At 38.8% G+C, this 12,258-nt stretch overlaps 1 protein-coding gene across 4 annotated transcripts in view; it reads left to right on the forward strand.

The window, feature by feature from the left end:
- Nucleotides 1-12,258, forward strand: part of ATRN (attractin) — a 161,438-nt gene that overhangs the window by 64,195 nt on the left and 84,985 nt on the right. For all 4 annotated transcript variants that reach the window (XM_047067624.1, XM_047067625.1, XM_047067627.1 and 1 more), the window contains exons 8-11: nt 203-446; nt 1,190-1,373; nt 2,411-2,565; nt 5,387-5,471. In XM_047067624.1, coding sequence (XP_046923580.1) covers nt 203-446; nt 1,190-1,373; nt 2,411-2,565; nt 5,387-5,471 — 668 coding nt within the window. The remainder of the gene's footprint in view (nt 1-202; nt 447-1,189; nt 1,374-2,410; nt 2,566-5,386; nt 5,472-12,258) is intronic.

Consider the following 12,258-nt stretch of genomic DNA (forward strand, 5'->3'; position numbering starts at 1 on the left):
AGAACAGTGGGTTACAGAATATGATTTGTTTCATTTTATCTTGTTCCTTTCTCTGGTCTTTTCCTAATAAGTCACTGAAAGGTGTATTTCACTAGCACTTTTTAAGCTAAGAATAATATTGAGGTTTTGAACTTCTCCTTTTCCTTCTCAGATTTGATCCTTTTGATGTGTTTTAGAATTTTGTTTACATTTTTTCCCCTAGGATAAAATTTACATGTACGGAGGAAAAATTGATTCGACAGGGAATGTGACCAATGAGTTGAGAGTGTTCCATATTCATAACGAATCATGGGTGTTGTTGACCCCTAAAGCCAAAGAGCAGTATGCAGTGGTCGGGCACTCAGCACACATTGTCACATTGAAAACTGGCCGAGTGGTCATGCTGGTCATCTTTGGTCATTGCCCTCTCTATGGATATATAAGCAATGTACAGGAATATGACTTGGGTAGGTGTACTTTTTCTAGTGATTCTTTTAAAACCTTTATCTGTATTGTTTTGACTGTTCAACAGGAGTCCACCTAACTTTGACCCAGTACTTTATCTTGAAATGCAGTGAATGTTGCTATATTACTATTGAAATTCAGATCCTTGCTGCGCTAAGTAGTATATATTTGTTACTGTCAGTTTGGCGAGGAGCCAAAGATGGCACTAAATGCTTTAGGTGTTGGAAATAAAGTAAATAAGTAAAAGTGATTTGGAACTACAAGTATTCTGACAAAAAAAAAAAAAAATTAGACCACCCTTTAGAGATTGGGTTAATGGACTGTGATTTCCACTTAATGTGTAATCTTTCCATTGGTTAAATTTTATTATATCTGCTGTTTTGGTGCAGGAGTACTGCCCATAATTGATAGTTTGAGAAAGTAGGCCCATAAAGTACATCTGGGTATTGGTCACTGAAGGTCACGGGGTATTAAGTGTTCAACTGAGGGGAATCTGAGTCTTTTAAATGTAATGTAATTATTTTCCTGCCTGCTATATTAGACCATCAGATCATTTAACAGGTTGATGTTTGGCCACCTGGTTTTGTTACAAGTTTTAGATGGCTTTCCTTTAAAAATTAAAAGGTAAAAGAAATTTATATGTATCAAGTCTCCTGAAATCTCTCATTGTAAACTAATTGGTCATTTAAAGTATTAGGGGAGGAGGAGTCTGCAACATTTGCCTTTAACTGTTTTCCCCTTCCAGCTAAGAACACATGGAGTATATTACATACCCAGGGTGCCCTTGTCCAAGGGGGCTATGGCCACAGCAGTGTCTATGACTACAGGACCAGGGCCCTGTACGTACATGGCGGCTACAAGGCTTTCAGCGCCAATAAATACCGGCTCGCAGATGACCTCTACAGATACGATGTGGACACCCAGATGTGGTGGGTGCTTTTTCTTGAGCTTTTACTCTAAGGTGTGAATTCTGGCAATTGTCCGGAAGATATTGTGTTATATTTTTGTTTTCAGGCCTAGCAGATAATTCTCTTCAGCACTGTAGATAGGAAAAAGGGAAAGAAGCAGAAGGTAATAGTGTAGCTAGTTTATTTTGTTGCATTGTTCTATAATTTTGTAGTAGATTGATTAGAAGATGCTTAGTATTTTTTGACTGGTTTTTCAATTTTCATACACTCAGTACCACTGTAAAATTTTAGCTCTTCAGAATCCTGAGGAGTCAATTGTTCTACAAAGCTGAGCTTATGCACATTGTTGTAATTAAGTAGAATCTATCCATTTTTTAACCTTTTCTTGATGACCAAAGTGTCATCATTGGGGTTAGTTACTGGCGTCATTGCATGAAATCATCAAACAGAGGTGGTCTCAGGACCTAAATTAGAGCAGTACTCCCTCTCCTATAAATTGAACTATATAAAGTATGCTAATTTTAATAAATGTAAAGCAGATTTGAATGATGAAATAATGTGATTATATAAAGCATGGTTTCTCTTCTTTTTGTATTTCCTTACATATTTGAGACCATGCTATGGATACCAGTTTACATTCTGTCAGTCATTAAAATGTCTGTCATTTTAGTGGCTGTGTAAATACTCTGTCGTGTGGGTGTACTGAGCTTGAACAGTTGGAAGTTCTGGTGTCTAGTTTTTGTCTTATTAATAAGGCATTATACATAAGCTTTTGTCTGTATTTTATGTGATTTCTACCCAGAAACTGGAATTATAAGGTCATAAGTTATGATCATTTTTAAGACTCTTAATGTGCTTTGTCAAAATTCTCATAGACCTTTAAGGTTTTACATATTTATTTATTGTTGAGAAAGTTACTTATATATAGGGAAAAATCTAGAAGTATTTGCACATTTGGTTCTAAAGTTAAGAAATTGGTTGTGTTTGCATTAGCAAATAGATGATAAATATCCTGAAAAACTAACCTTGTATTTATTATTTTTAAATAAACTCAAAAGGACCATTCTTAAGGACAGCCGATTTTTCCGTTACTTGCACACAGCTGTGATAGTGAGTGGAACCATGCTGGTGTTTGGAGGAAACACACACAATGACACATCCATGAGCCATGGCGCCAAATGCTTCTCTTCAGATTTCATGGCTTACGACATTGGTAAGTTTCCCAAAGCCATTTTAGTTTTGAAGAATCTTCTTTTGTCTATAAGCAGCATTTTATTTGTGTATGTATGTCTGTATGTTTATTTTTGAGAGAGAGAGCATGAGTGGGGGAAGGGAAGAGAGAGAGAGGGAGACAGAGAATCTGAGCCAGGTTTCACCTGTTAGTGCAGAGACCAATGTGGGGCTTTGACCCATGAACCACAAGATCATGACCTGAGCGGAAGTCGGATGCTCAACTGACTGAGCCACCCAGCGCCCTATAAATAACAATATTTTAGAAGAAACTGAAAATATTGGTAGTTGAAAATGGTCAGGCCATTTGAAAGAGGTCCAAATGGTTTATTCTAAAATTTTTTTTAAATATTTATTTATTTTTGAGAGAGAGAACACATGAGAGGTGGGGGTGGGGAGCAGAGAGAGAGGGGGACAGAGGATCTAAAGCGAGCCCCACATGGGGCTCACGCTCACAAGTGCAAGATCATGACCAGAACCAAAGCTGGATGCTTAACTGACTGAGCCACCCAGCCACCCCCCAAATGGTATTTTTTATATTCATATGACAAATATTGCACATCTATTAAAAAGTATTACTTCTATATTAAGTTCTTGTTTATATTTTTATTTAAATTTTTGATATTTTTCTATATTGAGTTCTATTAAGTGAAGTCACTCCCATCAATTGGTTGAATGTTAATTTTTGAGGATGGGTTGGGGTGAGCAGCCTCTGTGTTACAAATGAATGACTTATTTAATAGTGTTACGTAGTTGTTACCACCAGCATTGTGTTAAGTTGGTTTAACCAATAGCTTTATCTCATTCCCTAAAAATTGGTTTTACACATTCTTGATGTAATACTTTTTGACATGGAACTTTATAAAAAATTTTGGTGTGGTAATATACTTGACCAGAAGAGGGCAGTATGTGTTCATGCAAAACAAATACCAGAAGTTCTCTTGTATCATCAGATGTTCTTTTTTAACAGACATATATGTGCCAGCCACTAAGCTCGGAGATTGTAAGATGAGTAAATTACAGTTCTGGGACTCATAGTAGGGGAGGCAGAGAACAGATGATATAATTGCAATTCAGGGTGTTGCTTGCTCTTAGAAGAATACATGAAAGCATCTTTGGGCATTCTTTAACTCAAGAGAGTAAGGATTATGGTCAGGGAAATTCTTGAGGTCAGATCCAAATTCTTGAGGATGGTCCATCCAGGCTGGGTCCCCAGGAAGTCAGCTAGGTGAAGTTAGGCAGCACTTGTACCCTATTGCTGGGTATCTGCTGTGCCCATGGTAGAAGGTGCTTTTTACCAAGGCTGGAAGTAGAAGGAGAGGGACTGGGTTGGGAGGAAGGGAATAATTGGGTTTAGGTGCATGTTCAGCTGGAGATGACTGTGGGACTGAGCCATACAGAGGTCAGTGGGAAGCCTTAGGCAGGGGCAAGCCTCTAGGGAGCATGTGTCATCAGGGATGAGCAGACAGCCAGAGGATGGATGGATAAAGAAGTTTGAAGGAGAGTGGAGACTGTGAAAACATGTCAGAGAAGCAGGAGGAAAGTGAGGCAAGATTGGTGACCTGTGAGGGAGCGGTTAACAATGGCTGCAGAGGAATTAAGTAAAACAAGGACTCTAGGGCCTGTTGGATTTGACAACAAAGATGTCCTTTGTTAGCCTGTAGTCAGGGAGGAGGAGTAATCCAGATAGCAGCGATGTAAGGTCAGATGTACACCGTGAATGTTAAGTGTTTTAGTAAAAAAAGAAAAGAGAAAAAAACCCAACCCACTTCTCTGTGAAGGGAAGAAAAGGCTTACATAAGTTGAGTGCCTCCTTGGGCACATTTAAATGCTGTGGTGAAAGCCAGGTGGAACAAGAGAAAGCAGTTCCCGCCATCCTGTGGTTTTAGGGAGGGAAGCAAGGTGGGTGGGCAGGAAGCTATGAGAGTTGGTGGCCTCTGTTCTCTGTGTGAAGAAGACCACAGAGTCTAGGCTGGGGAGAAGGAAGTGAAAGCTGTTATTGTCAGAGTTGAATAAAGGTCTGGATCAAGTGGAAGAACCTTTGCTTAGTGAGTATGAATGTCTGAGTGTCTCTGAGAGGGAGTGTGAGTAAGGTTGGCAGCGTTCTGCAGCACCACTTGGATTAAGGTACAGAAGGGAAGTTGCTGACATGCAACAAAACAGAAAAATTGGTAGGTCTAGGGAACCTAGAAAAGGACTTTAAAAAAAATTTTTTTTTTTAACATTTATTTACTTTTGAGACAGAGAGAGACAGAGCATGAACGGGGGAGGGGCAGAGAGAGAGGGAGACACAGAATCGGAAACAGGCTCCAGGCTCTGAGCCATCAGCCCAGAGCCCGACACGGGGCTTAAACTCACGGACCGCGAGATCGTGACCTGAGCTGAAGTCGGACGCTTAACCAACTGAGCCACCCAGGCGCCCCAAGGACTTTTTAAAAAAACTAGGTGAAGTTTGAACTGGAAAATAATTATGGAACCCACATATTTTACTTACATAAGTTTTGAAAAATGTCAAATTAAGAAACACTCTAGTGGGTAAAAGTGATAGGCAACAGAGTGAGTGATGTGAGTGTCAAGGATGTTACATGCATTCGTGAATTAGAATTGCCATATTGTCCTGCCTCCCATGCCCTGTTGTTCTGCTGCTGCTGTATTTTACCTCCGAAATAATGGTGTGATTAAGAAAAACTGAGAGATACGTTTTATGAGTTGTGCTTGTTGCAGTCTTCTTCCCAAAGAAGATGCGAGTTCCTAACTGATTATGAATAGCAATTCCTTCTGAAATGTGTTTTTCTTGCTCCTAGCTTGTGACCGCTGGTCAGTGCTTCCCAGACCTGATCTTCATCATGACGTCAACAGATTTGGCCACTCGGCAGTCTTACACAACAGGTAATTAATTGGAGAAGAAGCATTTGCTCCTTTTCTCTTGTGTTTAAAATGAAAGTGAGGTTATACATGAGATAGTGGAGTTGGGCTTACATATTATTTGCGGGATGCCCTCAGCCCATTAGTTTTTCACGGAATTTTGTACATACGGATTTCCTGATTTATATTTAAAATATCTGGTGTGGGGAAATTCAAATCAAAACCACATTGAGGTACCACCTCACACTGGTCAGAGTGGCTAAAATGAACAACTCAGGAGACAACAGATGCTGGCGAGGATGTGGAGAAACGGGAACCCTCTTGTACTGTTGGTGGGAATGCAAACTGGTGCAGCCGCTCTGGAAAACAGTATGGAGGTTCCTCAAAAAATTAAAAATAGAACTACCCTACGACCCAGCAATAGCACTACTAGGAATTTATCCAAGGGATACAGGAGTGCTGATTCATAGGGGCACATGCACCCCAATGTTTATAGCAGCGCTATCAACAATAGCCAAATTATGGAAAGATCCCAAATGTCCATCAACTGACGAATGGATAAAGAAGATGTGGTTTATATATACAAAAGAATACTGCTTGGCAATGAGAAAGGATGCAGTCCTGCCATTTGCAACAACGTGGATGGAACTGGAGGGTATTATGCTAAGTGAAATAAGTCAGGCAGAGAAAGACAGATATCATATGTTTTCACTCATGTGGAACTTGAGAAACATAACAGAAGACTGTGGGGGAAGGGAAGTGGAAAAAATAGTTTCAAACAGAGAGGGAGGCAAACCATAAGAGGCTCTTACATACAGAGAAGAAACTGAGGGTTGATGGTGGGGGAGGTGCGGGGGAGAGGGGAAAATGGGTGATGGGCATTGAGGAGGACACTTGTCGGGATGAGCACTGGGTGTTGTAAGTGATGAATTACGGGAATCTACCCCCCAAAACCAAGAGCACACTGTATACACTGTTATGTTAACTAACCTGACAATAAATTATATTAAAAAAAATTTTTTTTTTTAAATTTTTTTTTTTTCAACGTTTATTTATTTTTGGGACAGAGAGAGACAGAGCATGAACGGGGGAGGGGCAGAGAGAGAGGGAGACACAGAATCGGAAACAGGCTCCAGGCTCTGAGCCATCAGCCCAGAGCCCGACGCGGGGCTCGAACTCACGGACTGCGAGATCGTGACCTGGCTGAAGTCGGACGCTCAACCGACTGCGCCCCCAAAAAAATTTTTTTTAAAGAGGAAAAAAATAAAATAAAATATCTGATGTCGATTTGAATTCCTTGTGATGCCAAGTTTGTTGGTGTGGTTTTGTTGGCATGCAGGGGTATGCTACATTTGGTGCTGTCTCATGGGACAGCGAGAGTTATGCTCAGTTGCTGTCTTCCGCCCTCCGCTGTTCGCTGTTGTCTGCACCACTTGGGTTGTCAGGTCTCTCACAGTTGTATCTGAGTGGTAAAGAGACATTTCAATGGCGGGCGAGGTAGAGGAATAGAGATGGGAAGACTGCGAAACTTCATATAGATCAATCTGTAGTCTTTGGATAATCTGAAGTCTGTAGTCCATTTCCTTGCATCGCTCAAAAATGCCTGGCCCGAGGTAACAGAGTTCTTCGTGAATCTGCCCCTGGAGAAGGAGGATCCAGAATGGCCACTCTGCCTGTTGCTTACTTTGTGCTTTAAAGATTTTTGATTTCCTAAACAGCCTAATCATGTTCTTAACTTTTCCCATTTTGTTTCAGCTGTTATGAGTGTTGTCTGTTTTACCTTCTAAAATTCTGAGCCTTATCAATCCTGGAACTATTTAAATGCTATAACGCCAACATTATGTTAGGATTTCCTTGACTTTCAAAATTTCTGTTGTTACGATGCAAGATGAGATGAAGACCTGGGATTAGGAAAAATGAGCCAGCAACATGTCTTGAGGATGTCATGAGGGAAGAATCGACAGAATTCAGACACTTAGATATTGGGAAAAGGTGACATCTTTTTAAAGTAATAACTTAGCTGAAATTTAGTGATAAATATGGTTTTCCTATGAGAACATTTGATGGTATAGACTGACAACTTTACTAATTCGAAGTGTCATCTTAAATTGTAAGCTTGTACTTTATCAGTGTAGGAAAACCCTGAAGTTTTCTAGTGTATGCCTCCTGATGCTTTCATCTGAAAAGCCGCAGGGCCATTTTGTCGTCCTCTTGCCTACGGGTGTCTGGGCCTCTGCTTTATTCATCTTCGTGCCCCTGGTTCTCCTGGCACAGGATTTGACACATAATAGGCATTTGCTAAATTGTGACAGCTGTTAGTACAGTGATGGTAACTAGCAGATAAATGGATCTTCTATTAAAACATTCTTTGGTTTTATACAAACTCAGAGAAGTTGATAGTTTACCATACGATAGAATTTAACCACGAATCAGAATTAGGAACGGCTTGCCTGGGTTATAATAAGGTTTTCATTTTTATGTAATTCCAGTGGTATGTTTGGGCCTGTATGTGAATAATCTGTGCATGTGGGGCAGGGTTGGGGGAGGGCAGCGGATGACGAGAGAGGCCACGGCTAGTTTAATCTTGTGAAAGAAAGAATTTACTCAAAGAGAAACTTGGATTCATATCATTTCTTCGTATCCCGTATTCCAAGTGGTGGTTTTTCTTAACTGATGAGCAGCGTTGGGTGAGCTGTGCCTTGTTGTTTTCATGGGTTTTGTGAGGGAGGTGGGAAGAAGAGCTGGTTCTGAGGCACCGAGGCTGCGTAGATGCCGCTGCACCTTTCTCCGGCTCCAGGCCTTTTTGAAGGGCTCTGCGTACCTCCCATAGCCAACGTGTGACCAGATGGATTCAGAGTTGCTGAAAACACCAGCTGCACCAGGAGGGGGATGGAGCTTATTTGGTTGAAGCAGCAGATTGACTAGTTGAATCCAGACTGCTTAATGCGATACTAATCCAATAATGAGATTAAAAATGAAATGTGAGGCTCATTTTTGGTAATTGAAATGTGTCAATTTTTAAATATAATATATGGCAAATACATAAGAGAGCCACAAAATCTTTATGCTTTAGTAAACTAGTCTTGTGTTAATTTGAAGGAAATTGAGGCAAGTGAGTGTAAATTACTCGACACGTCATTGTGGGTTAGTTCTAAACTTCCTGGCACGTTGTAGGATCTTGGAGTTGGAAGAGTTCTGGAAGTTACCTGCTCGAAACTTCCACTTAATGCAGGCATCCTGTTTAAACATGTCCAGGGATGGAAAACTCACCTAAGAAGGAAACTCCTTCCTTTTCTGCAGACGCCAGTTATTAGCGGGTTCTCCTTTATATTACCTGGAATCGACTTCTATCTTCTGTCTTCTGTCTTCTGCTGATTGATCTTGTTTCTGTTCTTCAGATTTTTGCAGGAGATTATTATATTTAAGGATAGTGCTGTGTCTCCTGTCTATACAGTCCCCAGCCTAACTCTTTCTTCAGGTTCTGATCTGGCACAGTGGATGGCAGGATTGAGGATGTACCGGCACACATCACACAAGAGAGATACCATGTATGTGACAGATATGGCCCAGTATACTTTGTGATACGGACTGCATCATTTGCTGGCATTGGCCTTCCATGATAGCATTTAAGAACTTTCCCTGGAGCTGTTACACAACTGCTTTTATTTTGAATAGGTGTGATTCTGCATATATGGCCTGTTAAACAGCTTTATTCTGTGTTAATCACACAGAATAGGTGTGATTCTGCATATATGGCCTGTTACGTATATCAACAACAGGAGCTGATATACACAACAAATTGAATATACTAAAAGTCTATAGTTTGATAAATTTTGACATAAGTATACACTTGTAAAATCATCACCACAATCAAGATAACATATCCATCACCCACAAACGTCCTTGTTCAAAAATGTCCCCTGTCTTTATTCATGAGGGATAGTGCTCCATCGTTTTATGTTTTTTTATGACATATTTCTTTGATTAATACTGGACAGAATAAATTGAGAGGTATTCTTTCCCCCTTTATTTTCTGGAAGAGTTCATAAAGGATTGGTATTACTACTTTACATGTTTGATGTTTGGTAGAATTCATCAGGGACTTGGTAGAATTCATCTGGGCCTGGGCTTTTCTTCGTGGGAAGATTTTTAATTGGTAATCCAGTCTCTTTACTTGTGGTACGTTTATCTATTCAGATTTTCTATTTTTTGTTAAGCAGTTTCTTTAGCTTTTTTTTTTCTTTTAATTGTGATAAAATTTTCATAACGTAAGATTTACCATCTTACCCAGTTTTAAGCGTATGGTTTAGTGGCACTAGGTGTGTTCATATTGTGTGTAACCATCACTGCCATTCATCTCCTGAACTTTTTCATCATGCACAATTGAAACTCTCTCCCCATTAAACAGTAACTCCTCATTCTGCTCTGCCCCCTGTCTTTGGCAACCAGCATTCTCCTTTCTGTCTCTGTGAATTTAACTCCTTTGGGTACCTTTAGTTGGAATCATACAGTGTTTGTATTGTTGTGGCTAGTTTATTTCACTTAGCAGAATATCATCAGGGTTCATTCATCCATGCTGTACATGTGTCAGAATTTCTTTCCTTTTTAAGGCTGAATAATAAATATTCCCTTGTGCATATATTCCACATTCTGTTTATCAGTAGACATTTGGTTTGCTTCCAACTTTGCCTGTTGCAAATAATGCTGCTGTAAACATGGATGTACAAATACGTATTTGAGTCGTAGCTTTCAGTTATTTTTTTTTAATTTATTTTTTTAAATTTACATCCAAGTTAGTTAGCATATAGTGCAACAATGATTTCAGGAGTAGATTCCTTAGTGCCCCTTACCCATTTAGCCCACCCCCCGTCCCACAACCCCTCCAGTAACCCTCTGTTTGTTCTCCATATTTAAGAGTCTCTTACGTTTTATCCCCCTCCCTGTTCTTACATGATTTTTCCTTTCCTTCCCTTATGTTCATCTGTTTTGTATCTTAAAGTCCTCGTATGAGTGAAGTCATATGATATTTGTCTTTCTCTAATTCCGCTTAGCATTATACCCTCTAGTTCCATCCACGTAGTTGCAAATGGCAAGATTTCATTCTTTTTGGTTGCCGAGTAATACTCCATTGTATGTATATACCACATCTTCTTTATCCATTCATCCATCGATGGACATTTGGGCTCTTTCCACACTTTGGCTGTTGTTGATAGTCTAGCTTTCTTTCTTTGGGGTATATACCCAGAAGTGGAATTGCTGAATCATGTTGTACCTCTACTTTTTAATTTTTTGAAGAATGAGTCACTTTCAGTAGTAAGTCTTACTAGGAATTTGTTGCATTTAACTTGTCTAATTTGTTGGCATAAAAGTTCATAGTATTTCTTTATATGCTTTTTAATCTTTATAAGGTCAACAATGATGTCCCTTCTTCATTCCTAATTTTGTTAATTTATTTTCCATCTATGTTCTTGGTCATTCTAACGCGTTGTCAATTTTGTTGATTTTTTTAAAGAACAAACTATTGATTTCATTTATTTTTCTCTTTTTTTTTGTATATATTTTATTGTTTTTTTCTATATCATTTTCTCCCTTCTGATTGCTTTGGGTTTAGTTTATTTTTCTTTTTCTAGTTTCTTAAGGTGGAAGCTTAGGTTATTGATTTTAGATCCTTTTTCCCCCAATGTATGTGTTTAAAGCTGTAAGTTTGTAAGCACTACTTTAATCCCATCCCATAAACTTTTAAAATGGCATATTTTTGTTTTTATTTAGTTAAAAATATTCTCTAATTTCCCTTGTGATTTCTTCTTTGACCCATAGATTATTCAGAATATGTTGTTTGTTTTTCAGATATTTGTAGAGTTCACAGACTTTCTGCCTGTTGATTTCTAATTTAATTCCATTTTGGGGATTAGAGAACATATTTTGAAGATTTCTTTTCTTAAAAAAAACACTTATTGAAGGGAGTGGGGGGAAAAAACGCAAATATTTACCGAGTTTTTTTATGGTCTAGCATATATGGTCTATTCTGGAGAATGTTCCATGTGCCCTTGAAAAGAATATATGTGTTATTCTATTTGGGTGGAGTGTTCCATAGTTGCCAGTTAAGTCAAATTGGTTGATAATGTTGTTCAAGTGTTGTGTAGCCTTGTTGATTTTATGCCTAGTTGTTTTCTCATTATTAAGAGTGAGATGTTGAAGTCTTCAACTATTATTGTTACTTTACTCTTTCTCAGTAAGGCAGTCCTGCCAGCAAAGAATTTTCTTAGTCTTTGTTTATCTGGGGATGTCTTTATTTCAGTTTCATTGTGGAAGGATAGTTTTGTTGGTTAAAAAAATGTTATTTGACACTTTTTACTTTCTGTACTTTGAATATTTCAGTCCTCTGCCTTCTGGCTTCCGTTGTGTCTTAGCCATTAATCTTAGTGTGATCCTCTTGTATGTGATGAGTTATCCTACTTTTATTGCTTTCAAGAGTTTCTCTTTGTTTGGGTTTTTTAGCAGTTTTTATTAATGAATTAATTAGTTAATTTGTTTTCAGGAGTAGAATTTAGTGATTCATCACTTACATATAACATCCAGGGCTCAACACAACAAGCACCCTCCTAATACTCATCACCAATTTAGCCCATTCCCTGCCCACCTTCCCTCAGCAGTTTTTAATTATAATGTGTGTAAGTATGGATCTTTTTGCGATTATCCTACTTGGAGTTTGTTGAATTTTATGGATGTATAGATTAATAATTTTCATCAAATCTGGGGAGTTTTCAACCATTATTTTTTTAAATGTGTTTTCTGTTGTCTCTCTTTTCTT

This window comes from Lynx rufus, unplaced genomic scaffold (genome assembly GCF_022079265.1).
Source record: "Lynx rufus isolate CCGP_SWC_20201006 ecotype Redwood Valley unplaced genomic scaffold, mLynRuf1.p SCAF_8, whole genome shotgun sequence".
NCBI lineage: Eukaryota > Metazoa > Chordata > Mammalia > Carnivora > Felidae > Lynx > Lynx rufus.